The sequence below is a fragment of the Microtus oregoni genome, unplaced genomic scaffold (assembly GCF_018167655.1).
Source record: "Microtus oregoni isolate MIOR12 unplaced genomic scaffold, Mior012 000002F_ref0000024, whole genome shotgun sequence".
Taxonomy (NCBI): Eukaryota; Metazoa; Chordata; class Mammalia; order Rodentia; family Cricetidae; genus Microtus; species Microtus oregoni.
The window spans coordinates 9,974,433-10,001,494 of record NW_024543061.1 but is presented as its reverse complement, the minus strand read 5'-3'; the positions used below and the strand labels follow the sequence as shown (position 1 = coordinate 10,001,494).

The following is a 27,062-nucleotide window of genomic DNA, read 5'->3' as shown; positions in this document are numbered from 1 at the left end:
GGAGGGGGCGTAGGGGGGGAGGAGGGGGAGGGAAATGGGAGGCTGGGAGGAGGTGGAAACTTGTTTTTTTCTCCTTTTCTCAATAAAAAAAAAAAAAAAAGAAAAGTTGCTTGCCTTTGAAAATGGTATTTCAGTTATGTTAGGCCTTAGCCAAAGTTGGTTGCTTCAACACTGCAAACCTGACTTTGGGTGATTGCCCAGGTAGCTAGTTGTCTCTGTGATTTGTTGCATGTTTTGGAAGTTGTTTTACTGAACTTCCTAATTACCCAGGTAACATTATTTCCCTTCTCAGATCTTCGATGGGTTTGAAGACTATATAAATGTAGTTACTTTTCTCTCAAGACTTGGCCAAGTTATTTATTATACAAGACCTAAGCTAGTTAGAATAGGATATTTGTACTTATTGTATATAATTTCGTAGTAGGTTTAGAACTCTCTTACTTAAACAAAAGGGGGAGGTGTTGAGGGAGGTCCTTCCGCTCCTCCAGCCAATAGTCGCTGAGATACCAGCCCATTGGAGCATGGTTTCTCTCTTTATAAAAGCGGCCACTTTCCTCCTCACTCTCTCTTACTTCCTGCTCCGCTTCTGGCGACTAGACTCCCTTCCTGATTGCGCAGAGGGTTGTTGTCTGGGAACGTGATCTGTAAGTTTTTTCCCTTTTAAATAAATATTTTATTAATCATAATTCCAAACTGGTGTTTGTGACTTACGCCTTCACCTTCACATGTATGTATATACACACAGAATATGAAGACAAAATGATAAAGAGAAACCATAAAAAATACTCGGAGAGCATTCTACTGAATACTAAAATTGTCCATGTTTAATTTTCCAAGTACTATATACCTTAATACAAAAGCGAGAAGGTAAAGGAATTCTTTAACATGATTCAAAGGACAAGTTGAACAGCCAATTGTTTTAACACTTTGAGGCATCAAGTCATTAGCATTATGTTGTTTAGGTACTACAGCCACTCTAGATCAAGTATCCCAAAGGCAACCACTCTGCGGATAACCACTTATTACAACAAAAAGGAAAAAAAGTACATTTAGATATCCTGAATATCTGTCAGGATAAAAATAGGTTCTAATTTTGGGCCTTCATAAGCAGTTGAGATGGAGTCCTCATGTTTCTGATGTGATTTAATAGATATAGAATTACATCAAAACAGGGTATGACTAGACTATTAAATTCTCAGTGAGTGAAATGAACACGATAATCCAGAGTATGTGTTCTCCAGTTTGTGCTGTGAACTACATACATCATAAATTACATCAAGACAGAGTATGAATAGAATATTAACAAGTTCTTAGTGTGTTTATATATGCTTATCCTCTGAGTATGTGTTCTCAAGTATGTGTTTATTCTTTTGTAGACCTTTTTGACATGCAATGTTTTGATCACAATGAATACATTCATAGGGTTTCTTACCAATACAGGTTCTTTAATGTATTGAAAGACTATTCTGAAATGAAAGGCTGTAACAAACAACATTCATAGACTCTGTCCCCAGTATGTGTTCTTTTATGTCTTTGAAGACCATTGAGATACACGAAGGATTAAACACAATGATTATATTCATACTGTTTTTCTCCACTATGAGTTTTTTTTATTAATTTGAAGACTACTGTGGAATGCAAAGGTTTTATCACACTGATTACAGTCATAGGGTTTCTCTCCAATATGCATTCTTTCATGTTTTTGGAGACTATTGTAAAATGCAAAGGCTTTACCACACTGATTACATTCATAGGGTTTCTCTCTAGGATGTGTTCTTTCATGTATTTGGAGACTATTATGACATACAAGAGCTTTATCACCCTCATAACATTTATAGAGTTTCTCTCCAGTATGTCTTCTTTTATGCCTCTGAAGACCACTGTGATATGCAAAGGCTTTATCACACTGATTACATTCATAAGGTTTCTCTCCTGTATGTGTTCGTTTATGCATTTGAAGACGACCATTATATGCAAAGGCTTTACCACAATGATTACATACATAGGGTTTCTCTCCTGTGTGGGTTCTTTCGTGTGTTCGGAGACTATTGCGAGATACAAAGGCTTTACCACACTGAGTACATTCATAGGGTTTTTCTCCAGTATGTGTTCTCTTATGAACGTGAAGATGACCCTGACTTGCAAAGGCTTTACCACACTGCATGCATTCATAGGGTTTCTCTCCAGTATGTGTTCTTTTATGTATTTGAAGATGACTGTGACGTGCAAAGGCTTTACCACACTGATTACATTCATAGGGTTTTTCTCCAGTGTGGGTTCTTTTATGCCTTTGAAGACCACTGTAACATGCAAATGCTTTACCACATTGAGTACATTCATAGGGTTTCTCTCCAGTATGTGTTCTTTTATGAATGTGAAGACGACCCTGACTTGCAAAACCTTTACCACACTGAGTACATTCATAGGGTTTCTCTCCAGTATGTGTTCTTTTATGTATTTGAAGATGACTGTGACGTGCAAAGGCTTTACGACAATGACTACATTCAAAGGGTTTCGCTCCAGTATGTGTTGTTTTATGCCTTTGAAGAACACTGTGACATGCAAATGCTTTACCACACCAAATACATTCATAAGGTTTCTCTCCAGTATGTGTTCTTTTATGTCTTTGAAGATCACTGTGATACACAAAGGCTTTACCACAGTGAGTACATTCAAAGGGTTTCTTTCCAGTATATGTTCTTTTTTGTTTATGACGTCTTTTGGGACATGAAAAGAGCTTCACACATTGAATACATTCATATGGTTTCTCGCTAGGATGTTTTCTTTTATGTCTTTGAAGATGACTGTCACATGCAACGGCTTTAATACTTTGAGGGTGTGTGGAAGTTTTTCCTCCAGTTTGATTTCTTTCATGCCTGTAAGGATAATGGCACATATATAAGTATTACCACATTAAATACACAGCTGAATCGTTATAACTGTATCAAATAATTTTTAAATTTGTTCCATTTTAAAAGAGGAATTAGATCTTAAGGTTTTATCACTGTGCTTATACTTATGCTGTTTCCATTTACTAAGAATATTTTGCAACTTTAAAGATACCTTTGATGGTAAGATCCTTTATTACATGAGTAGCATTTACAGAATCATTTTTCTATACAATTTTTTTCAAATATTTGAAGAAAACTGAAAAAGCTCGGACTTATTGGATTTAAAAATTTTCCTATACTGTGAGAGATACTATATTTTCCAATTATTATTACTAGTACTCATGGGGATTTTCCACAATGTGCATTTTTTGATGTATTATTGTTGAAACATGAAACCAAATTACTTGAATACTTGAATGATTTTTAACAAGCATACTCAACATGGGGACTGCTACATATCTTCTAATTATTCTTTTTTAAAAATATTTATTTATTTATTATGTATACAACATTCTGTCTGTGTGCATGTCTGCAGGCCAGAAGAGGGCACCAGACCTCTTTACAGATGGTTGTGAGCCACCATGTGGTTGCTGGGAATTGAACTCAGGACCTTTGGAGGAGCAGGCGATGCTCTTATCCATTGAGCCATCTCTCCAACCCTCTTGTAATAATTCTGAGAGAGAAGAATCTTAGGTCTTTCCATAGCTCTATGCTCATAAGGCTTGTACCCAGAGTAACATATGATATACCCAGTAAAAGAAAAATAACAAATAAAAGGATTTCAATTAAATTCACAGAGTTTGACCCACTGTCCTCTTAGACTTTTGGTATAGGGATTAAGGTTCGTCCACAACTACCTCTTCATTCTTTACTCTAATTGCACCCTCAAATAAACTTAGTTCAGTCACATCAAATATATGAGTCACAAAAGCTTCAGCATGGACGATTTGCATGTTAGAAAGTCTTGGAGACATACTTATCATCACTTCAATGTTTATAATTTTTGTAATATGATGATGAGGAAGAAATTGAGTGACAATTCTACAGTATTGCTCTCATGATGCTATGATTCGAATGGTGATAAGTGTTAAGACACTGTTTCCTTAGCTTCTTCCTTAAAAGCATACATTTGTATCAGCTTGCACATGAAAATTACCTTTCATATCTTCTAGACCATTGAGAAGGCTTTTCAATATTATGGTCTTCCCAACTGTATCCTAAAATATAATATCAGAAAATATATGTAACATTGAAAATGATGCAAAATTTTAGTTGCTATCTTCTCTGAACCTTAGAATCATTCACCCCATTGCTTTCCTTTCTTAATAAAATTAGAGAAGAACATTAATAACCAATCAATTGTTGTTCCCGTATTTTGAAACATAAAAGAAAATTCAGTCTTACCTATAATAGTGAGGTTTCTGTAGGTCTCCAGCATAACATCTTTGTAGAGATTCTTCTGGGAAGGATCCAGCAAAGTCCATTCTTCCCAAGTGAAATCAACATGCACATCATCATAGGTCACTGCATTCTTAAATTTCCAATGTATACATACAATAGAAAGCATGACAATGACAGTATAAATGTATACTTCTTTAATAGTATACTCACATAATTTTAGGGCTTCCCGCCCAATTATTCTATACCATATACTTAACAATTTAGTCACCAAGTAACTTTTGAAGGAAACTAAATAGACGGTTCAGCTCTATCATTTCTTTACCCCTTGAATGAGATATCACCTGCAATAGAAATGCCTATTAAAAAAACACAGAGAGAGACAAGTAAACAGATCAGCAGTACAAGGGACACATAGGGATAAAAATGTATGAACAATTAATTACTGCCTACAAAAAATGAAGAAAAATATGGGCTCCTGCCTCTAATTCCAGCACTCAGAAGGCAGAGGCTTCTGAATTGAATGCCAGACAAGTTTACCCAATCATGTCCAGGATAGTCAGAATTACATATCGAGAAACTGTTATCAATGCAAAAATTAGCCAAATCAAAACAAAACAAAACCCCAAAAATCATTTAAAAAAATCACAGAGGTGTTTAGTTTTTTTTATTAATTTATTTATTAAAGATTTCTGCCTCCTCCCCACCACAGCCTCCCATTTCCCTCTCCCTCCTCCAATCAAGTCCCCCTCCCTCATCAGTCCAAAGATCAGTGAGGGTTCTTTGCCCTGTGGGAAGTCCAAGGACCTCCCACCTCCTTCCAGGTCTAGTAAGGTGAGCATCCAAATGGCCTAGGCTCCCACAAAGCCAGTACGTGCAGTAGGATCAAAACCGAGTGCCATTGTTCTTGACTTCTCAGCAGTCCTCATTGTCCGCTATGTTCAGTGAGTCTGGTTTTATCCCATGCTTATTCAGACCCAGTCCGGGAAATGCAAATCAAGACAACTTTAAGATACCATCTTATACCTGTCAGAATGGCTAAAATCAAAAACACAGAGGTGTTTAGTTAAGTTCCTATAATGAGTTATGCATTAACTCCAGCTCTGTATTCATCTTCCAGAAACCTGAAGTATGCTAATTTAAACTGTTACATCAAAAAAAAAACTTTAGTAAAAGACACTGTATATTTAAAAACTTAAAATTCAGCGATGAAAATATTAGCAATAAATGCTATCACAAGTATTCAACACAGGGCAGGAAAGAAGGATCAAAATAAGGAGAACTCACTGGCTTGCATAGAGGTGGGCTCAACTGTCTGTACTAACAAGGGGGAATCACAACAACTCAGTATTCCATGGTCAGGGTTTCTGTGATCATGTTTTGAACACCGGGAGGAACAGGTACCCACATAGTGCATATATTATATCAGAATTTATTAATGTCGCCAGGCGGTGGTGGCGCACGCCTGTAATCCCAGCACTCGGGAGGCAGAGGCAGGCGGATCTCTGTGAGTTCGAGACCAGCCTGGTCTACAGAGCTAGTTCCAGGACAGGCTCCAAAACCACAGAGAAACCCTGTCTCGAAAAAACCAAAAAAAAAAAAAAAGAATTTATTAATGTCATAAATAAATTTGGGGAAATCAAATGATACCCTCCTCCAAATTTTTATATTCCAGATATGGGGGGAATCTTAGTATAAGAGCATATGTTTGACAGAGAGAAAACCATCAATCAATAATATAAAAAAAGCAAGGAATGCTGGCCCACCTTTAATCACAGGATCCAGAGTCAGAGGATCTCTTAGACTGAAGCCAGCCTGGTGTACAGGACTACTTTTAGGACAGCTAGGTTTACATGGACAAATATTGTCTTCAAAAACTTAAAAACAAGAAGATTCAAACAACAGGATACTAAACTGCCTTATCACTGAATAGCAATAATTTATAGTGAATCTTATGTAACTCTACTATAATGGTGGTGAAGGCATGACAGCAGAGGAAGTTTACTGTTTAGTATCAAACATAACACAGTAGACACAGAAGAGGAAATAGGTTGAGGAAATAGAGAATCATGTTACATACCCAATGAGGAATTTCATCCAGAAAGCCTCCACCTACTAATGATTTCATAAGTAATCAGCAGAAAGTCAAAAAGGAATGATACATGTTCAAATGCATCCTCCTATTTGGGGAGGTGTTCATTTTAATCAATTACAATATGATCTAGATCATTAAAGTCTCGTGGTCATTCATGAAAAATATGCTTTAGTCACTTCAATGATCCCCATATTCTGAAAAAGCCCCTACAATGTTTAAATGTCCAAAGTCTTTTGTGACACTGAAGACAATCTCTTGACAGTGATGTCTTGTAAAATCAGAAAATGTGTTACATCTTTCTAACATACAATGACACAGAATACCATTCATATTCCAAAACGGAAAAATGGAGACATACTGAGAGAAGATTGGACCAAGGCAAGACTGAAGTACAGCAGGAAAAAAAAAAATCAAATGCTGATGCTCTATCTTAGATGCATGCAACTTCAGTTTCAAAAGACTGAGATAGCCCTATCCCTGGAACTTCTCATACATCTCTCTCTTTGATTACCTCCACTCCCTATAGACTGCTTGCTCTCATGGAAGATGTCTCATTGCTTAGGTATCTCAACATCTTGTGGTCTCAAAATGCTACCCAGGCTATTGCAAAATATTATTAAGATGTGTTCTATTCCCTTATGATGTGGAATATTTTTCAATGATGCAAAGATTTGTTGCATTCTTTTATGTTAATTCTTTTAACTCTGTGAAGCTCTGACGCTTTGCCTGTCTTAAGTACCTGATTGTGCTAACAAGGAGATGAAAAGCCAGTACCTTATCGGGAAAAGAAATGAGGATCTGGAAGGCAGAGAGAATAGATGTGAGGAGAAATCTTGGAGGAAAATAGGAGCAACAAACAAACAAAAAAGGATAGGACACCAGGGGCCAGCCACCCAGGTACATGCTAGAGAATAAGAAGTAAAGAAAGGTATACAGAATAGAAAAAGATAAGAGCTAGAGGCAAAAAAAGGTTGATGGAATAATTTATGTTAAGAACAATGGCCAGAAACAAGTCAAGCTAATGCCTGAGATTTATAAGTTATAACAAAGCTCTGTGATTTTTTTTTTGGAAGTTGGGTGTCTCGTTTTCCAAAAGAGCAAAATCAACTGAATTCCTTTTGATGCCCAATATGGGGCTCAAAACTTATGGCTCCTTTAAGAGTTTCTTCCTTAAAGAAGTCTTTGAGCAGGGAGTACATAAAAATTCTAACAATAAAAAAAAAGTTTGTAGCAGCACAATAATCAGATTCCTAGTGATATGAAGGAAGAATGCAGGTCCTGAAACATACTTTCGACCTGGCTGCAAGTTATTGCTTGGATTTCATGAAAAGAGAAGCAGAAGGAGCCCACAAAATCACCAGTGGAGTTCAATGCTTTATAGCAGTTTAAAGGCGTATATTGTCAAAAAAGGTGAAATGATATTCAGTTAAAGAGGCTCAGACTGAAAAAAAACTTAAAAAATTTCCAGTGTATTTTACAATTTGTATCGGCTTAAGAAAGTGAAGAAAATACATATAGGCATTAATAGAAAGAAATAGCTTTGAATAAAATAGTAAAAAGACAGTAACAGTAATAGAATTTAAAAAGGCATGTAAAGATGAAAAATAAACAGGAAGTCAGGATTGTGTATAACATTATGTTGATTCTGAGGCAAGAGACAGCTGGTGGAGGACACGAGATGATAAACAGCACTGTAAAATTGAACCAATTTAGGTAATTTGGGCTATCGTTTTGTTACTATTGATTTTATTGAGGTTTACGATTTTTCTCCACTCTCTTCCCTTCTTCCTCTTTCTTCTTCTTCCCTTTTCTGTGACCTCCACACTCCTGATTTACTCAGAAGTTCTTGTCTTTTTCACCCTCCTATGTAGATTCATGTATGTCTTTCTTAGAATCTTCTGTTGTCTAGCTTCTCTGGGGTCTAGTTTTTTTTGTTTGTTTGTTTCTTTGTTTTTGTTTTTTTTTTTTTGCTTTATTACTAAAAGCCACTTATGAGTGCTTACATATTGTATTTGTCTTTCTGGGTCTGGGTTACCTCACTCAATATGTTTTTTTCTAGATCTGTAATTTGCCTGCAAATTTCAAGATGTCATTATTTTTTACCTATGTGTAGTACTCCATTGTGTAAATGTGCCACATTTTCTTTTATCTATTCTTCAGTTTAGGACCATTTAGGTATGTTGTTGGTGGCATTTACTTGGTTCCCAGCTGTTCAGCACCAAAATAAACACTCAGAAGACATCTTATTTGCAATACTGTTTGGCCAATAGCTTAGGTGTATTTTTATCTCACTCTTATCTCTTAAATTAACTCTACCATGAGCAAGGTTGGGTCTGTTGGTTAATATCTTTCTCCTCTGGCAGCTCCATGGCGTCTTTCTGATTCCACTGTATTTTCTCCCAGCATTTAGTTTAGTTTTCCCGCCTAGCTCTATTCTGTTAAGCCACTGGCAAAACCAGCTTCTGTATTCACTAACCAACAAAAGCAACACATTTACAAAAGGACTTCCCACACCATAGGTTGTTTTCAGGTTCTGGTTATTACAAATAATGCTGCTATGAACATAGTTGAGCACATGTGCTTGTGGTATAATTGAATGACATTTGGGTATATACCCAACATGGGTATTACTGGGTCCTGTGGTAGACTGCTTCCTAATTTTCTGAGAAATCACCATACTGATTTCCAAAGCAGTTGTACAAGTTTACAAGGCCACCAGCGGAAGAGTGTTGCCCTTACCCCACATCTACTCCAACATAAGCTGTCATCAGTGTTTTTGTTCTTGGCCATTCTGACAGGTGTAAGATTGAATCTCACAGCTGTTTTGATTTGTATTTCTATGATAACTAAGCATGCTGAAAATTTACTTATGTGTTACTCAGCCCTTTGAGATTCACCTGCTGAAAGTTTTCTGTTTAGGTGTGTACCCCATCTTTGTGAGATTATTTGCTCTTTTATTGTCAAGTTATCTTAACTTTAGAAGTCAAACATATCTGTTAAATGAAAATAAAAATATCTTTTAAAAAGAGATTTTGATTTTGTTTCCACAGCAGACAAATGCTGTGGATTTCTTAAGGAATGACATTGATCAGGTATGATCAGGGAAGACCTCCTAAATCTTGACAAATGATGACAATCAGCAAAGATTATAGCTGTTCTTCCCAGGACTTAAACATTATCTCAAATTTTCTCAGGGAACCTACAGATGTCTTCACCCATATTCAGCAGGAAGTAATCTAGAGAACATGACACCCACATTTCCAGCAGATGAAATATGGTAGGCTTTTGATTATTTGGTAGACTATAGATGCTTGTTATCATTTAGGGGAATATAGTATTTTGATAAATATTTAAGTTATTTTTGTTACAGTGCATATATATGTACATATACATATTTCTATTCTTTAAGGTATTGTATTTATGCAACTCATTTAAAAGTGTAAGATAAAGTTCTAGTTTTTGAAAGCTATTATTATAAACTATTTAGGATAATCAGGAAGCTCAGGTTAGTAGATAGCCACTTATAACAATCAAATATGTTGATGTTAGGTATTTTTTCAAGGTCCTACAGAGATATATCCAGATAGACAAATGGTTTTCAAACACTTAAAAGATGTACAGAATATGGCACTTACTTGCTTAAGAAATGATGGGTATTGAAGAAACTCCATTGGTGTTGCTTTCATTCTGGTAAGGCTAATCACTGGGTGAAAAAAAACTGCTACTACCTTTGGTTGATCAACAGTGTACTGTGCAGATTTTACATGCAGCAGCAACAGGAAAGTGATTGATGAACATTTTCAAAACAAGCAAGCCAGAAGAGTGCTTTGGGGTTCCTGTTTCACAGAAGAGTCTGCCAGACATTCTGCAGGACACAAAGGAAAGTGACTGATGAGCTTTGCCAATACAGGGCAGAATAGTCCTTCAAATTTTCTACTTTATAGAAAAGCCTTCCTGTATGCTGTAAATAGATGGCTCAATGTTGCAAAATAAATAAATAAATAAATAAATAAATAAAAAAAATTGGAAGACTGTCCAGGCAGCTCAGTGTCTCTGTTGTTAGGGAATATTAATTCCATATCAGGTCTTGGATGGAATTAAAGACTAAATAATTAGAGTTTCAGTTTCTCAACCCTATGCTAGAAAGTAAGTTAAGTATCAAAGTTTGGAGTCACTAATATGGCATGGATAATGGAGTATTTTCTCTGTAATTTGTAAATATAAATGGACTGAATATTGTAAATGCAATTCTTACTTGGTAACTGCTTTTATCATACATAGTTTTAGTAAGTTAAAGTTAAAATAATTCATTTTGATTTAGACAAAAGGGGAGAAAGTCTGTGGAATATTATTGTATGATACATTTTATTTTTTTATGCTGTGGAACATGTGTTTCAATGATACAAAGATGTATCAGATTTGTTTAACTCTGTAAAGCTGTGATACTTTGCCTGTCTAAAATACCTAATTGGCTTAATAAAAAGCAGAACAACAAATATCTTGGCAGGAAGGATAAGAGGGTCTGGAAGGCAAAGAGAAGGAAAAAAGGAACAAGGAGCGAAAAAAAGAGAGGGTACCAGGAGTCAGCTACCTAATGACACAACAAGCCACAGAGTAAGAAGTAAAGAAAGACATTCAGAGTAGAGAAAGATAAAATTCCAGAAGCAAAATGTAGATGGGATAATTTAAGAAAAACTGGCTAGAAACAAGCCAAGATAAGGCCAGGAATTTATAAGAAAAAATAAATCTTCATGTGTGTCATTTATTTGGAAGCTTTATGGTATGCCCCCACAAGCATAAAGAAAGAGAGAGAGAGAGAGAGAGAGAGAGAGAGAGAGAGAGAGAAAATCAACACCAGGCTTCAGCCTTACAGTTCCATGGAATGAACTCTCAGTCTTCTCCCTGGGATTCTGATTATGCCAAACATAGATGCCAGCAACACTGCTGAGCTGTAATCACAGCCTAAGAACTCATTACATTAATTTTTACCATTTCTTGTTTGCAAGACCAGCACATGATAGGTAATACTGCAAAGTTAGACTTCTTTTTCTTTTGTTGTTGTTGTATTGTTTTTCTTTTTTTTTTAAATATTTATTTATTTATTATGTGTACAGCATTCCTTCCATGTGTGCCCCGCATGCCAGAAGGGAGCGCCAGGTCTCATTATAGATGGCTATGAGCCACCATGTGGTTGCTGGGAATCGAACTCAGGACCTCTGGAAGATCAGTTAGTGCTCTTAACCACTGAGCCATCTCTCCAGCCCTGTTGTATTGTTTTTCAAGTGAAGGTTTCTCAGTAGCTTTGGAGCCTTTCCTGGAAACTAGGTCTTATAATCCAGGCTGTCCTGCAACTCACAGAAATCCATAAGTTTGGCTTATTAACCCACATACCTAACATGCTTGGATCACAGGTCCAACAGAATTTTAGGAAGCTGCTTCCTGGGAATAAAAAACACTTTCCTAACTTGTTGCAAGGAGGAGCCGCTTGTTCATCCCACCTATGCAGAATTGAAATAATCACGCAAAAACTGTACTATTTAAGTCACTGCTTGGCCCATTACCTCTATCTTCTTACTGGCTAAATTTTATTTATTTAACCCATTTCTATTAATCTGCATATCACCATGGGGTCATGGCCTACCAGCAAAGTTTCAGCACGTCTATCTCTGGCAGCATCAGAAGCATGGTGTCTCTCTGACTCTGCCCTTCTTTCTCCCAGCATTCAGTCCAGTCCTCCCCATCTTCCTAAGTTCTTCCCTATCAACAGGCTAAGGCAGTTTCTTTATTCATTAATAGTATTTACAGCACACCGAGGGTACTCCCACATCATTTACGCCTTCCATAAATTGAAGATTTATGTGGATGGAGTCCTACCCTTAGGGCACCTTGAGAAGTTTCCATTCCACAAGAAGAACCTTTTCTATAGTGGTGATAAACTCCTTGAAAATTGCCACCTGTTTCAGCAATTTACTGAATGATATGAAACTACCTTTTCATTTTCATTTATTTCTGCCTCACTTGTTACTTTCTTTTTATTGTCGACCTGAATGAGTCATCGGTAATAACCATTTAGCAGATTCATTATTCTATTTAAGGAATTAGCCTATTATTTTTAATTCTCCTGTATTAAATTTCCAGGGCATAGGCAGAATAAGAAAGATTTTGGGCTCAATATATCACACAAATGACCTCGAGTATAATTTTTTATGGTGTCTATTTTGGATGGAAATCCTATGATCTCAATCTGCACTTTTTGCTATTACTCTTAATATTTCCATCTTCCTAGTCCTACAGAAACAGTCTTTTAAATTTATGTACAACTTTCTATGGTTTTTTGCCACCTAAAGTCATGATATCTTTGACATTCTCACAAAAAAAAAAATCCTTCCAGGTTCTGCATAGAAAAACAAATCCCTTTTGGTGTTTCACTTTTGGTATAACTTGTGTTTTTGCTGTACTGATTAAATCTGATAACCAGAAGCAGCCCACGCAATGAATAGGTCTATTTGACTGATTGTATCAAATACTCCATCATTTTGGGAACTTAAGAAAGAAACATAAGATAAGAATTAAAGGCAAAACCCATGGGCAATGATTGTTTCCTGGCTCTATCTCTTGCCTAGTCACTGTCTCATGTGAAGATATTTTCCATTTGTAGTTCAGGCTCACTTTTTAGGGATAATACCACCCTCAATGGAGGAACCTTCCCACATGGATCATCAATCAACAAAAGCTCTCAGAGATAAAACAGTTTCTGGCTATTATGAATAAAGTCACTGTGAACATATTTGAGAAAGTGTCCTTCTGGAAGTATTGTTTGGATACATATCCAAGAGTGGTATTAGTGGGTTTGGAGATAGACTGACTCAATTTCCTGAAGACTGAATATTGATTTCCATGGTGGCTGTACACGTGTAGACTTGCAAAAGCAATGAATCCCCTCGCTCATCTTCTTGACAGCATTAGTTTTCATTGGTGTTATGTACTTAATCATTTGGACATGATTAAGATGAAATCTCACAGTAGTTTTGATATGTATTTCCATGATGGCTTATGATGGTGAACATTTTTTCTATTGTTCCTCATTCACTTTAGATACATCTACTGAGAATTCTATCTAGAAGTGTACACATTTATACTTGGATTATATGGTTTTTCATTGTCTCATTCCTTAAGTTCTTTATTTTCTTGAGCGAGGAAACCCAGAAGCACATAGACAAACATGTTATATACTTATAAGTGTAAGTTAGCATTTAAGCAAAGTACAATCATAGTAATCACAGTTAATCTGAGTAGAAGGTATAGATACACAGAGGCTTAGCAATGAGAACAGCTCTAGGGGAAATGAAGGGAACTCCCTGGGAAGAGAAACTATAATAGATTTTGTGATGCACTGAGAGTCAGTGGGAATGGGAACAGGAAGAGTCAGGTGAGTGGAGAAACAGAGAGGGGGAGAAGACAGAGAGATGACGGGTACAGAAGAGCTTTTAGCAGGGGATGAAGAATTAGTGCAGTGAAAATGTCTTAGAACCTATAACCCTAGTTAAGGTTGGTAGTGGTCAAGATTACAGAGGCTAAACCAGCCATCTTCTGTAACCCTATAAATTTCCCAGTGGGACTGGGTCACTAAGCCAGCCATAAAACATGTGACACACATATCTAGACTGCAATATATACAGGGTAAATGGTGGCTCGGAACTGCTATAGTAGCCAACCAATAACTGGTCCAATTTGAAGCCCAAACTTGAGAATAAGTGCACACCTGACACTGCCTAAATTGCTAGGAACAAGAATTTGAATGACTCAGAGAACTATAGTAGAAACAAATAAAGCTAAAGAAGAAAAAAAAAATCAATGAATGATTCCACCTATTTTTTGCTATAATCATAGATTGACACTTAATCCAATATTTGTCAGAGAGGCTTCTTTCAGCAGCTCATGGAAGAACATGCACAGATCACTACCCAAACATTAGCTTGAGCTATAGAAATGCTTTTGAAGGAGGGGTTTAGAATTGTAGGATTCAGAGGGGTTGAGGAAAAACTTGGCCCACAAAATCAACTAAGCAGGGCTCAAAGGGGTCAGAGAAACTTAAGTGGTAATCATCAGCCTTCAAGTCTCTGTGCCAGGTCCTTTGTACACATGCTTTTTTTTTTTTTTTTTTAAAAGCTTAAGGTGTTTATGGTTGTCCTAATTGTCTGTGACTCTACTACCTGTTCTTGGTACCTTTTTCCTCCTATTGCATTGTCTTGTACAGCCTTGATATAAGAGCTTGTGCTGGTCTTATTGTACCTTGATATGATGTGTTTGGCTGATATCCCTGGAAATCCTGCTCTTTTCTGAAGGAAAACAGTAGCAGTGGATCTGGGGGAATGTAGATTTGTTGTGGGTGAACAGGAAGCAGGGCAAGAAGGGTACACTGCAGCCAGGATGTACTGTATATGAGAGAAGAATAAATACAAAAAATAAAGAAAAAATGAAAATGCATTTTGTCTAAGTTCAATGATTCTCATAATCTACAACAACCCAAACAAATGTCCAATGTCCCTTCTGACACTCAAGACAATCTTTTGACTTTCACATCTTGTAAAATCAAGAAACAAATGAGTGATTTTCAACATATAATTGCACAGTATATATTCCCATTCTGAAAAAGGGGATTCTATTCTCTTTGGATGTATACCTTCCTCAGCCTAGATATAGTAGGAAGGGCCTTGGACGTTAAACAAAGCATTGTGTCTTACCCTCTCTGAAGATTGGATGGGGGTGTGGTGGGAAGGTATATGGAAGGAATAGGAGGATGGAGGGAGTGGGAACTTGGACTGGTATTTTTTGAAAATCTAATAAAAAATGCATGAAAATGTTTAAAGTTCATGTAATTATATGGAAAAACATTTCATAAGTATTAATTGAGACTACGAGTCTGAAATAAATGTCAAAAATATGTATACTCCTGTAAAATACTAATAAAAGCATACATACTATGTGAAACTAAATGGAAACTGAAGGAATTCTGGAAATGAAAATCTAGGTTAACATATAGAACCTAAAGTGGCAAGCTTCAACAAAATAATATAAGACATGAAACAGAATTTCAGGCTTTGAAGGTATGATAGGAGAAATAGATTTATTGATCATGGAAAATACTAAATCAAGAAATTTCCTGAATCTTAACATCGAAGACATCTGGAACACTATGAAATGTCAAAACATAAGAAAAATAAAGATTAAAGAAGAATCTCAGTGTAACATGAGGGGCCTGGCTTATTGGGGTTTCTGTCCTGCCCAATACTCCACAGCTGGCATGTCCCAAAGAAAATTACACAGAGAGTCTACATTACTTATAAACTAATTGGCCCATTAGCTAGGTCTTCTTATTAACTCTTATAGTTTATATTAACCCATTATTCTTATCTATGCTAGCCACACAGCTCCGTACCTTCCTCAGCCAGGCAGGTCACATGTTGCCTCTTTGGTGGTCTGGGCTGGACTCAGAGGAATGGGCTTCCTTCTTCCTAGCATTTTCCTGTTCTCATGGCCCCATCTCTACTTCCTGTCTGGTTGACCCGCCTATACTTCCTGCCTGGCCAATCAGAGTTTATTGAAAACATGATTGACAGAATACAGACAATTCTCCCGCACCATTGGAGGTTAAGTAAAGCTGCATAGAGATGGAAAATACACAGAGAATCTTGATACTGTATGTTATTATGCTCTCTTTGAATTGTCTGAATGCTGAGGAAGGAGCAACAGCTGCTAAAAGATATTTGCTTATAAATGCTGCTGAATTAATTCAAGATAGGTATTTTGAAAATATCTTGGCTTCAAAATTGAAGTCAAAAGGTATGTTACTTTGGAGAAGAGGATTTGCTTTTTGCTTTTGTTTCCACAGGAAAAGAGAGGCTGTGGATTCATTCTGAGTTAAGAAAAATCAGGTTCAATCAAGGAAGACCACCTGAAAAATCTTTGGTAGGAACAGATGGCCCAGATGTCTAAGTTCTACATCCAGAACAGATTCAAGACTGCTGCCTGAGATGATCAAGACTCACAGGATATTCCAGTCAGGACTTAATGATAATTCTATATTTTCTTTAGGTCCCCAAAAGATTATCAGCGCCCCCAGCCAGCAGGAAGTAGCCTGGAATACTATGCCCACATTCCCAAAAAATGGACTATGGGTATTTTCCTTTGTTTAAAAAAAGGGGGGGGGGGGAGTGGTGCGGGAGAATTGTCTGTATTTCACCTATTATCTTTCATCTTTCTCTATTATAAATATTATAAATATTTTACTTCTTATTTTATAGCTGGCTGTGCAGCTGTGTCCTGGATGCCCTCCTATCCTCTTCTTCCTCCTCAATTCTTCTCTCTTTCACCTTCTATTTATTCTCTCTGCATGGAAGCCTTACATATCCCTCTTCTGCTTAGCAATTGGCCGTCCAGATCTTTATTAGACAAATCAGGTGTTTTAGGCAGGCAAAGTAACACAGCTTCATAGAATTAAATAAATGCAACATAAAAGAATGCAACATATTCTTGCATCATTAAACAAATATTCCGCAGTACAACTGAATGTAACACTTCAAACAATATTTCACAAGATTTCCCCCTTTGTCTAAATAAAAATGAATGGGTATAACTTTTAACTTTCTTTGCAGCTGTCATTTCCTTTTCATTAGCATTTGAAATATTTCAAGTAAATAAGCTGCAGTGTAATCAATCTCTGGGTATTTTAACTACCCCTTGATGTTTATTAAGCATGTCTTCTAGGGTGCCAGATAAAGTGTTAACTAATGAATCTTCTTCAATGAAATACAGGGATTCTGATATCAGGGGAAAGAACCTGAAAGATGAAGAGAAGCAATGGAACAGTCACCGTGGCTCAAACCTCTTCCATCCTCCATCCACAAAAGGTCAACATCCTAAAACAGCCCCACCTTGCTACTTTATGTCTCTTATCTTTCCGCAGTACTGTAAACTCTATGGAATTTTTTTTGTCAGCTAATAGTTATTTCCTTTCTCTGACTCCAAGCAAGCTTTATAATCAAAATATCACACAACATCCTGTAACTTCTCATATAGTTTACTCTTTTGCAAGTTCTACTCCACATATGCTGCTCTCCATGGCAGATGTCTCATTGCTTGGGTATCTCAATATCCTGTGGTCTCAAATGCACAAAAGCTTCATGCAATAAACTCTCACAATCTCTTCCCTGGGGCTCTGACTCTGCCAAACATACACGGGTAAAATAGTGATCACAGAAGAAGAATCCATGACCTTTACATTTTATAGCTTTCCTGTTTCTAGAATCAGTACAACATATGTTATCCTGCCAAAACATAATGGGCACTACCAAGCCTAAACCAAATTTGGTGCTCTGTATGATGTTGCTGCTGGGATAAGAAATTACTTTGTGCACTCCTTCCATAAAATAAGGACTAAGCTGGATGGGACATCTTCTTAGGCTTCAAATGTAGATCATGGGTCCTCCCTTTAATGGAGCTAAAATCCTTGACAATCCCTGAATCTTTTTAGCATTGTACTGCCATCTGAAACTACTTAATGATGTTTTTCTCAAAAAAAAAATGAAGACTTTTCTGATGTGGGGTATTTTGTATTCTGTGAATATGTATTGCTTTGTATGGTTAATGAATAAAATTCTTTTGGTATATGGCAGTGCTGAATATAGCTAGGTAGAAAAAAAAAATCTACCAGAGATACAGAGAGAAAGATTGCAGAGTAATGGAGAACCAAGAGCTACCAGAGAAGCTTATTTTCTTATGTAAGAAAATAAGCCAGGAACCAGGGCAAAGCTAGCCAGTAATAGTCTGAACCATTGGCCAAATATTTATAATTAATATAAGCCTCTGAGTGGTTACTCAAAAATTGGCAGGTGGGAGAGAAAATTTCAACTACACTTTTCATTTCTTTCTCCTTGTTTCCTTTTCCCTGTTGATGCAAATGTGTCGTCAGTAATAACCATCCAACAGAAGAAATATTTGGTCTAAGAAATAAGACTGTTACTTTTTTAATAGTGCCTTACTCACTTTCTTGGGTCATGGAGAGAAAATGAAGGATTTGGGGCCAAAATATCATACAAATGACCTTTTGCTAAATTTTTCATGAAGTCTGCATAGCATCTGTGCTCACTTACCAATCAACTGATGGGGCCCAGAGGAATAATCTCAGGCTTGAGCTGGAGTCCCCACAGCAAGAGGATGCTATGACTGTTTTATGGAGAGCAATCAGATTTTTTATTGTCTTTATCAGAAACAGAAGATAATGTTAATTTCCTGGATAAATACAGTTTAGTTGCCATGATAAAATGAAGTCTGCAAGTCATACAGGGTACACAAAATTAATGTCTAAGAACAACTGTCTTATTAAATTTCTATGATTCCGTGACCACTAAGTGAAACACAAATTAGCCTTAGTGCTTCAATACCTGAGGGAATGTATCAATGTTTCAGGAACTGGAAAGCACATTCTGTCCAAGGAGCCATGGATATTCATGTAAAATTTTTTTGACACACATCTCTCAGGGTAGATAGGCCAGGTCAACTCTGTGGTTCCCTATAGAGCCTATTGTACACTATAACCCTTTGACCTTGACCACCACCGTCTATCATTACTCTCAACAATCCCATCTTCCAGGTTACCACATTTTCTGATCTAGGCACACTCTCAGTTGATGTTTCCTCAGACAAATCTAGGCTATGTCATATTGAAAGCTGAGGTTAATTAAGAAAAAGTGATAATAATATATTAGAAGGCTTTAAAGGTCCAAAGATAATCTACTAATCATATCAATCACTTTAACAACAAAAACACAAACATGAAGATAGCAGCAACAGTAAGCACAGATAGGACAGGTAATGGGAAGAGGCAAGTATTGAAGACCAAAAATAGAAACCTATTTCTACACAGAAACTTCCCAAACCAACAAATATTCAAGGAACTAATAAGAAAACTGCTGAATAAAAAATTGGTGAAAGACGATAATATTCCAGAAAATGAGCAATATAATTAGATAATTATTAATAAAATCAACAACAGAGATGGCGTCACTAATAAAATAAAATACTAGGACAGACCTACAAATATATTTTAAGGTCCCTTAAATAAGAACTACAAGATTCTAATCAAAATCAAACTCCAAGGAATTACATAACAGCCCTCATCCTACACACTCCAATTCTCTATTTAACCAATTTAAGTAAATGTGTTGGGTGAGCAGGGCTGTTACACCAAAACAGGAGATTCACTTGAAGCTTTCTCAAGTTTTAACTTTGTAGAAAATAGTTGTGGCTACCAAAACAATCTTATGCTCTTATGACAAAGAAAAGGATGTCTGTTAGGATCACTTTGACACTACTTTGTTTCCTATGATGAATGACAGCCCTGTAAGTCTGCATCAAACTGAGAAAATGAACACTGTTTAAAACAAAATGCAAGACAACAGATATTTAAAGAAGCAGTGCACACCAAAGGCAACTTGTTTTACTCTATTTGCTTCATAAGTCGCAAACACATGGGAAAACAAGTTTGCCGCTATTTTTTTCATGTTTGTACACGACTGAGAATATGTTCCATATACTTATGAGTGACATACAAAAAAGGATTTCAGATCCCCTGGATCTGGAATAGTAAAAACAGAAAAGCCTCACAATTTGATTGTAGGTAATGGAACTCAGGTCATCCCACAAATGAATATGTGCTGTGTCACATACCAAGACCCATAATACCTTCTGTCTAATAAACAAAAAGTCTTTCTCAGTTTAACAACAACAAGAACAAGAAAGCCTAAATAAATAAAGAAGTGAATAAATGATCCTTGTGAACATGTTACAGTAAAATTAAGGTACTGTATATGGTAAATTTGCACCATAATATGAATTCAATAAAATGACAGTGCCCAACAATTTATAACAAGGAAGTCAATTACAAATCTACATTCACAGTGGAAACACTCAGAATGCTCAAAGGTATTATAAGAAAGTAGTACACAGATTGATATAATATGACTTCTATACTTACCACAAAGACATAACAATTAAAAATGTATACAATACTTATGAAAGAATAAAGGTGTATAGCGAAAAAGCCAAGAACAAAGACATAAAAATATTGTTAATTTTTAATCAGAAAACCAAAGGAAACTTAGCAAGGAATAGTGTGATTTTGACCCCAATGTATCTATGATCCTATTAGTACAGACATTAAATAAAGACTTCATACTTTCACAAAATTAGCACAAAGTGACCTTTAAACTGTTTTTGGCTCCTCTAGCTACTAACATTTCTTCCAAAGACAGAAACCCCATGTTTGAAACCTCTCTCTGCAAATGAAGGTGATCACTTGCTAAGGTTCTGCAGCCCTGTATACTTCTGTGTTGTTTAAGGAAAATGCAGTTCCATTATGTCGGGGCCCGTGAGGGTCCAACATAAATTCTCTGATTCCCTAACCCGGCTGGAACGGAGTCGCAAGGAAAAGAACCGACACAGCTTACACTGTCATCTTGGAAAAGGCCAGAATCTCCGTTTATTGTCCAAACATTTTATATACCCACACCAAATTGAGCGGGGGGGGGGGGGGGGGGGGGGGGGGGGGGGGGGAAGAACACATTACGCCATCACCTAGGCAACCAGGTGCCTGGGCTCAAGTTATGTCCCCATCTAGCAGTCAGGTAGGCCCTGAATTAGCATCTCTATAAGACACCTTCCAAATTACAAAAGGAAGGAAGCACCAAACATCTGAACTCCTAAGTCCTCAGCTTCAGTCAAACATCTCAGGTAATCCACATTTTAACAAAAGGAGCTAGGAGCAGGCATCCTGGCTTTTGTTAAGGGCACAGACAGCTCGTCTGCAGAGCTCCGTGATCAGCTCAGACGGAGCTAATGGCTTTTGTGCCATATCGAAATATGGGCCCACAAGTTCCTCCCCGCAACACTGATGTCCAATTCCAAACAACATAGAAGAATAATTTAAAATCTACCTCTTGCAAACAAGATTTATGGCAAGAAATTTGGATTATGACCTATCTACCTGCCCAACACCATGCACACCTGAGAAATCTCACAGATCAGAAACTCCTTTTGTCCTCTGGAACTAAACTTCACTGAATCACACCATTGTGGCTGGTGGAAAGAGAAAGTTAACAGTATTCTAGTCATGTATTGCTGAAAGGTGATCCCATCACCATCTTTCTAACAGTTTCTAAACTACTTCTGTCATTTATGAGACAAACCTAAGAGTGGAATGCCATATTCAGAACTTCTATAAACCAGACCTTCAGATTTCCAATTTGTCTCTCCTCTGCACACAAACAGCAGTGCTCATGTGTGCACACTAGACAGAGTTACTACAAGCATCATATCCTCCCATTCCAGGGCTGCAGAGTCTCCCACTTCCCAGGAAATCCATACACAGGGAGGCTCAGAGGACAAGGACCACTGTCCAAGAAACCACATATTCAGTCTGCCTCATGGTCCATCCAATACCCAGCAGAAATGACAGCAGAGGAGATCTGCTCTTAGCATGCCATACTCACCAAGGCATAGCTTGTTGTCTTATTATTCACTACAGCAGAAGCATACTAAATCCCAGAAAGAACACAAAAACTATGTGTCACTAGTAATCCTGACTGCTCAGAATCCCCAAAGTTCCTCATGGGTTAGAGCCTCCCAGATATGCCTCAGAACTAGCACTACCCTCCTGGGTGAGCCAAGATCAAATGACTCAGGCAACACGGTCCTAACTTTGTCCTTTCAGTGCAATAGACAGAACCTTATCTTCTACTCTCCTGAACACATCCTGTTTCCTATCCAAATCACATGGTTCTTCTTGTGCACATCACATTACATATGCAATGTCTAGTTCAGCCAACCCACTGCCACATATTTGGAAAATCCTGCTGATAAACACAGGTCACAGTCAACTGTTATTAAAGAAAAAGAGGCCATGAATTAGAAGACACGAGGGGTCATGGTAATCTTGGAGGCAGGAAAGAGAATATGGATATGATAGAGTTATAATCTCAAAATTAATTTTGAAATGTTGAAACAGACTTTATAGCAATGTGTTCCTGACAAGGGATTAGAGCATATCAAAGAGTTCTCGCACCTTTTCTCTAAAGATGCACATCTTAAACAAGAAAAATAACAGACTTGTTAGGCAGGGTCACAACATTTTGCCAGATCTTTTATTTTGGTTGAACTACTGTAACTATAGCAATTGTTTTCATGATTAGGTCAGTCTTTTACACAGATTTTTGATTGCACTTGTCTGTATACCTTAAGAAATGGCCAATCAGGACATTTATGAAGCATCTCAAATTGACTATGTAATTCACATTACTAATCTCAATGACTATTCAAGTGGGAAAGCTCTCACCCTCCTACCTTCCTCTCCATTTCTGCACTCTTTTGGGACCAGCTTCGAAGTTTTCAATGACTCAATTTGATCATATGTCTCTTCATATTTAAGCTCCCCCCCCCAAAAAAAAGACAGAGAGACTGAAGGTCACCTATGAACTGGTCTAATTTTCCATCCCATTGGCTAGTGAAGGCCCAGTCTATAAGGAGTTTGCAGAACTGTTTTCCCAGCACTGGGCAGAAGAGGCAAGGTTAGGTGTTCAAAACAATTCTCAGTTATAAAACATGCAACAAACTTAAGCTATAAAAGACATTGCTTTACACAAGAATCAATAACATGAGTTGAGAGAAAAGGACTGATGCTATTAATGACATAGAAACATTGGTGAAGAAGCCGGGCGATGGTGGCGCACGCCTTTAATCCCAGCACTCGGGAGGTAGAGGCAAACGGATCTCCATGAGTTCGAGACCAGCCTGGTCTACAGAGCTAGTTCCAGGACAGGCTCCAAAGACACAGAGAAACCCTGTCTCGAAAAAAACCAAAAAATAAAAAAAATAAAAAAAAAAACAAACATTGGTGAAGAGAAACAGAGATAAGGGCAGTAATGCACTTAAAGAAAATATTTAAAACTGATACCAAAAATGATTTTTAAAATGATAAAAAATGTTGTATTTTTAAGATTAAAAAGCTTAGGTATATTAACTTTGAAAAACAGTAGGACTTTCCCTAGAGGGAAAGTCATTAATAAGAGATAGACTGATTAGGCCCGTACATCTATGTTGTCTGCTGAGATCTGTAACCTGAAACATAGAGTTAAATTCAATAGACTGTTTCTCAAACCTCTGAGCTTACATAACTTTATCAAGCAGGACTAAAATATCTGCATAGGATCTCTGCTTAATTACACCTTCAGTATTCATTGGCACAAGATAACCTTACCAAACTGTACACCTACACTGATCTGTGTTCAATCATATGACATGAATTAAAACATGCTGGGAAATTACAGAAACACTTCCCTGACCACAATCAAGTCATTTATCATAATGGTGAGTTCAGGAGCTGGTTGCCTACCCTGTTTCCCCTGTAATGTACAGAGTAAATTCTTCCTCCTATTTTGGTCAGAAGACAGAAGCAATGTTCCATATGTGGATCCTTTTTCTGTGACTGCGCTGGATAGTTGACTAAATGACTCTAACAAATTATTTTAAAACTGAGATAGATGGTACAGTTACATAATTTAAGAATTTTGAAGGTGAAATATAGAGGACAACAAGGCCATTCTCTGGAGTGCAACAGACTGGAATCAAGGCCACCCAAGTCAACCTAAGAGACCTTGTCTCAAACACAGTTTTTCCAACAAGATGGAAAACAACAGTTCTAGAATTAATATGCCTTCCCTCTGAGAAATCACTTCACACAAAGGGAATTAACAAAGAAAAACTTTAATTTTACATTCCACATGTGCTGTCATCCTTATGTGTCTTTTAGGTTCATGTTCCATGTAGACTTTGAACACATCAAAAGAGAAAGGCAAGTTGTAGGTCTAGCCACTCAGGCAGATGAGAGGGTTAGACAGCAAAGATATTCCCAGAACACTTTCTTAAGTACACCTGTGGCCTGAAACAGTGACAGGATCCTGTGGTGAAGGTCACAGTGGATGAGAAACATAAGGCAAGTAGAAGGTAGAGAAGATAAAAGCAGCTGAGCAGTGGTGGCACAGGCCTTTAATTCCAGCACTCTAGAGGCAGAGGCAGGCAGATCTCTGTGAGTTTGAAGCCAGCATGGTCTATAAGAACTAGTTCCAGGACATGTTCCAAAGCTACAGAGAAACCCTGTGTTGAAAACCCAAAGAAAGAAGAAAGAGAAAAGATAAAAGCTATGGTGGATATTTCTTACACATGATAAGTTCCATGCCAAATAAGTTTCTTAAGAAGAATAGAATATTGTATCCAACTTCTAGGGGAAATGGAAGGAAATGAACAACTTTAATGAAGTCAGCAGAAACTCTCCTGCAGTAGTACAAATTCAAGGGAAGGCTAATCAAACAATGCTACACAAGGAGTCTTAGGTAATCATTACTGACTAAGATCACAAAGGCCTTAGGACTTAAAACCATATCTCTGAGGGTTTCTCAGAATCTAAAGCAATACTTCCACAGAGGCCCTGACCCCAGGCGATTACCAAAGTAGCTAAATTCAACTGTCAATATATTACACCCTAGGAAAAGCTCCCAAATCCTAGGCCCCAGGCTGTTATTTTCCCTCCTCCCTGCTTGAGGGCCTAAATAAAAGCCTTAGTTGAACAGGCCAGTCCTTAAGAGAACAATGTTTTATTTTTAAGTAGATGTCACCTGGTGTCATATTGCCCATCAGGCAGAACTATGCTTTTCTCAAGTGGAAAACTGAAACTCGAATGGCACACCATGTCTTAAGCTTCTAGTGACCAAGTTATGCCCCCACGAGCAGCTTGGTACAGGCTTGTTCTTTTGTATGCAGATGGACCTACTGCCTGGTTGTAAACCAGGGAAGGCTTCTTTTTAAAGGCTTAGAGCCAAAAGTCTGAAAAATCCTGTTGAACAAATGTACATCCTAGCATCCTAATCTCTAACATGCCTGGTCAGCATACTCGTATATTTTGAGGGGTTTTGAGGCAGTCTTCCATCAGTTAAATTCTGCTTTTTGAGACTTAGTATTTCCTAATTGTTGGTAAATCATTTGTATTACCAATTCCACTCTTCTACATCACGGCGTAGGAGTGGAGGGCTACCCAACATATGGATGATTTTACAACCTCCACAAAATTAACAGTAAATGGATCTCATACATGAAGGTAAAATGCACAGTGCTGAACATCTAGAAGATACTAGAGAAACTAGATTTCCATGAGTTTGGCAACCTGCTTTCCATGAACGCACTAAAAGCATAATGATGTTGCCTAGAAAGAGGTTTCTTCACACAGCTCCCTGCTCCCAATGCCCTGAGCAGATTCAGCCCACAGAGACAAGTTATTCAGGGGCCTGCCCTATTCAGGGAGTTGCAGGCATGGCATGGAACTTGAAAGGATGGGGAATCTGGTTGCAGTTTCCCAGGCAGATCTGGAGAGGAACCTCCACACAGGTTCCCGCACCTCACCGTCTGCTCCTCCCAGTCCAGGGACAGCAGCCCCTCACTCACCATGCCGCGGTTTCCTAGCTTTCCCAAGCGCTCCACACAGGTACGTTGAGGAGTTTTAGTGGAACAGCACACAGAGCTGGCTCCACTTCCACTTCCCGGCCAAGCGGGAACCGGAAAGGCCCTCCACTATTTCTGACTGGCAAGTTACCTGGAGGACCTGATTGGCTAATGATGCCTGAGTGACACGTTCTCATCCCATAATGTTAGTCTGTTCTTAAAGACACAGCACAATGGTTCCTTACCCTGCCTTCCAAACCAAAGACCTTTTCTAAATCAGCAGAGATGTGCATTTCAATAGCACTTGCCCTTGCAGCCAGTCACTTACTCTATTATCGTCCAGTAGGCACTTCTTCTTCCTCCTGGACACTAGGTGGTTAACTATCTTGCACAGCCCACTATATTTTGTGGATAGAATAATTCCTTGTCACACATGTGGTGGGGGAAGTACTCAGGCCACAGGGCAACTGGCCCACGCGAGGAGGGGTGGAGAGCAGGGAATGGGCGATCCTGAGCTGCAAGCGATCAGGACGAGGGTGTCAGTGCCCCTTCGCATCCAGGGTGGAGCCTGGGGGCGGGTCCAACTGCGGGGCCCTGCAAGGCAGGGATCTGATATCTGGGCACAGGGCGGGCAGCATCCAGCCCCGGGGGAGTCACAGTGGAGTCCAGCTGTGCAAACAGAAGGAGGGTCAAGGCGACACAGGGGAGACGGGCGGGAGTACTCTAAGAAAAGAAACCTGTTGCTCCAACAGGAAAGCGCGATTGCCCCTGGCCGCCAGCGGCGGAGTGGGTGGCTGGCAAGAAGTGGGGAAGGCTTGCAGTTGCCGCTGCGAACTTGTGGGCAGACCTGGAGTCGCGGCATAAGCTCAGTGCGGTGCGGCAGGCACAGATTGCGGCAGTGGAAGTCCTTTGTTGCAGCGCTGTCCCTGGAACAGCCCGAGTATCTCTGTGCAGCCCAGTGGAGCGCTGCGCGCCACCTGCAGCTGGCGTCCCCTCCCTTCCGCCGGCCTGCTGGACCTGTGGCCCAGCTGCCCAAACTTCTGCAGCTGCGTGTCCCACAGTGCCTGATGAGTAGCTGCCAGTCTTCGGAGTGATGTGGGTAACATTGACCTGAGCTGGGTCAATGTGTTCTT

At 38.3% G+C, this 27,062-nt stretch overlaps 1 protein-coding gene across 3 annotated transcripts; it reads right to left on the bottom strand.

Annotated features, from left to right (window-relative positions):
* Positions 1-876: 876 nt before the first annotated feature.
* Positions 877-26,046, bottom strand: LOC121465978 (zinc finger protein 431-like). Of its 3 annotated transcripts, XM_041679390.1 has the most exons (6): positions 25,933-26,046; positions 14,677-14,819; positions 10,020-10,249; positions 4,296-4,422; positions 4,048-4,108; positions 877-2,876 (listed from the first exon to the last, which is right to left on the bottom strand). In XM_041679390.1, the coding sequence occupies exons 3-6, from the start codon at positions 10,068-10,070 to the stop codon at positions 1,598-1,600; spliced, it is 1,518 nt and encodes a 505-aa protein (XP_041535324.1). In that variant the 5' UTR covers positions 10,071-10,249; positions 14,677-14,819; positions 25,933-26,046; the 3' UTR covers positions 877-1,597. The 3 variants fall into 3 exon arrangements, 2 of the variants coding, with proteins under 2 accessions (XP_041535324.1, XP_041535316.1); XM_041679382.1 differs by lacking the exon at positions 14,677-14,819 and having other exon boundaries at positions 25,933-26,036; XR_005976702.1 differs by lacking the exons at positions 877-2,876; positions 4,048-4,108; positions 4,296-4,422; positions 14,677-14,819 and adding an exon at positions 5,270-5,327 and having other exon boundaries at positions 25,933-26,036.
* Between the last annotated feature and the right edge of the window lie 1,016 nt (positions 26,047-27,062).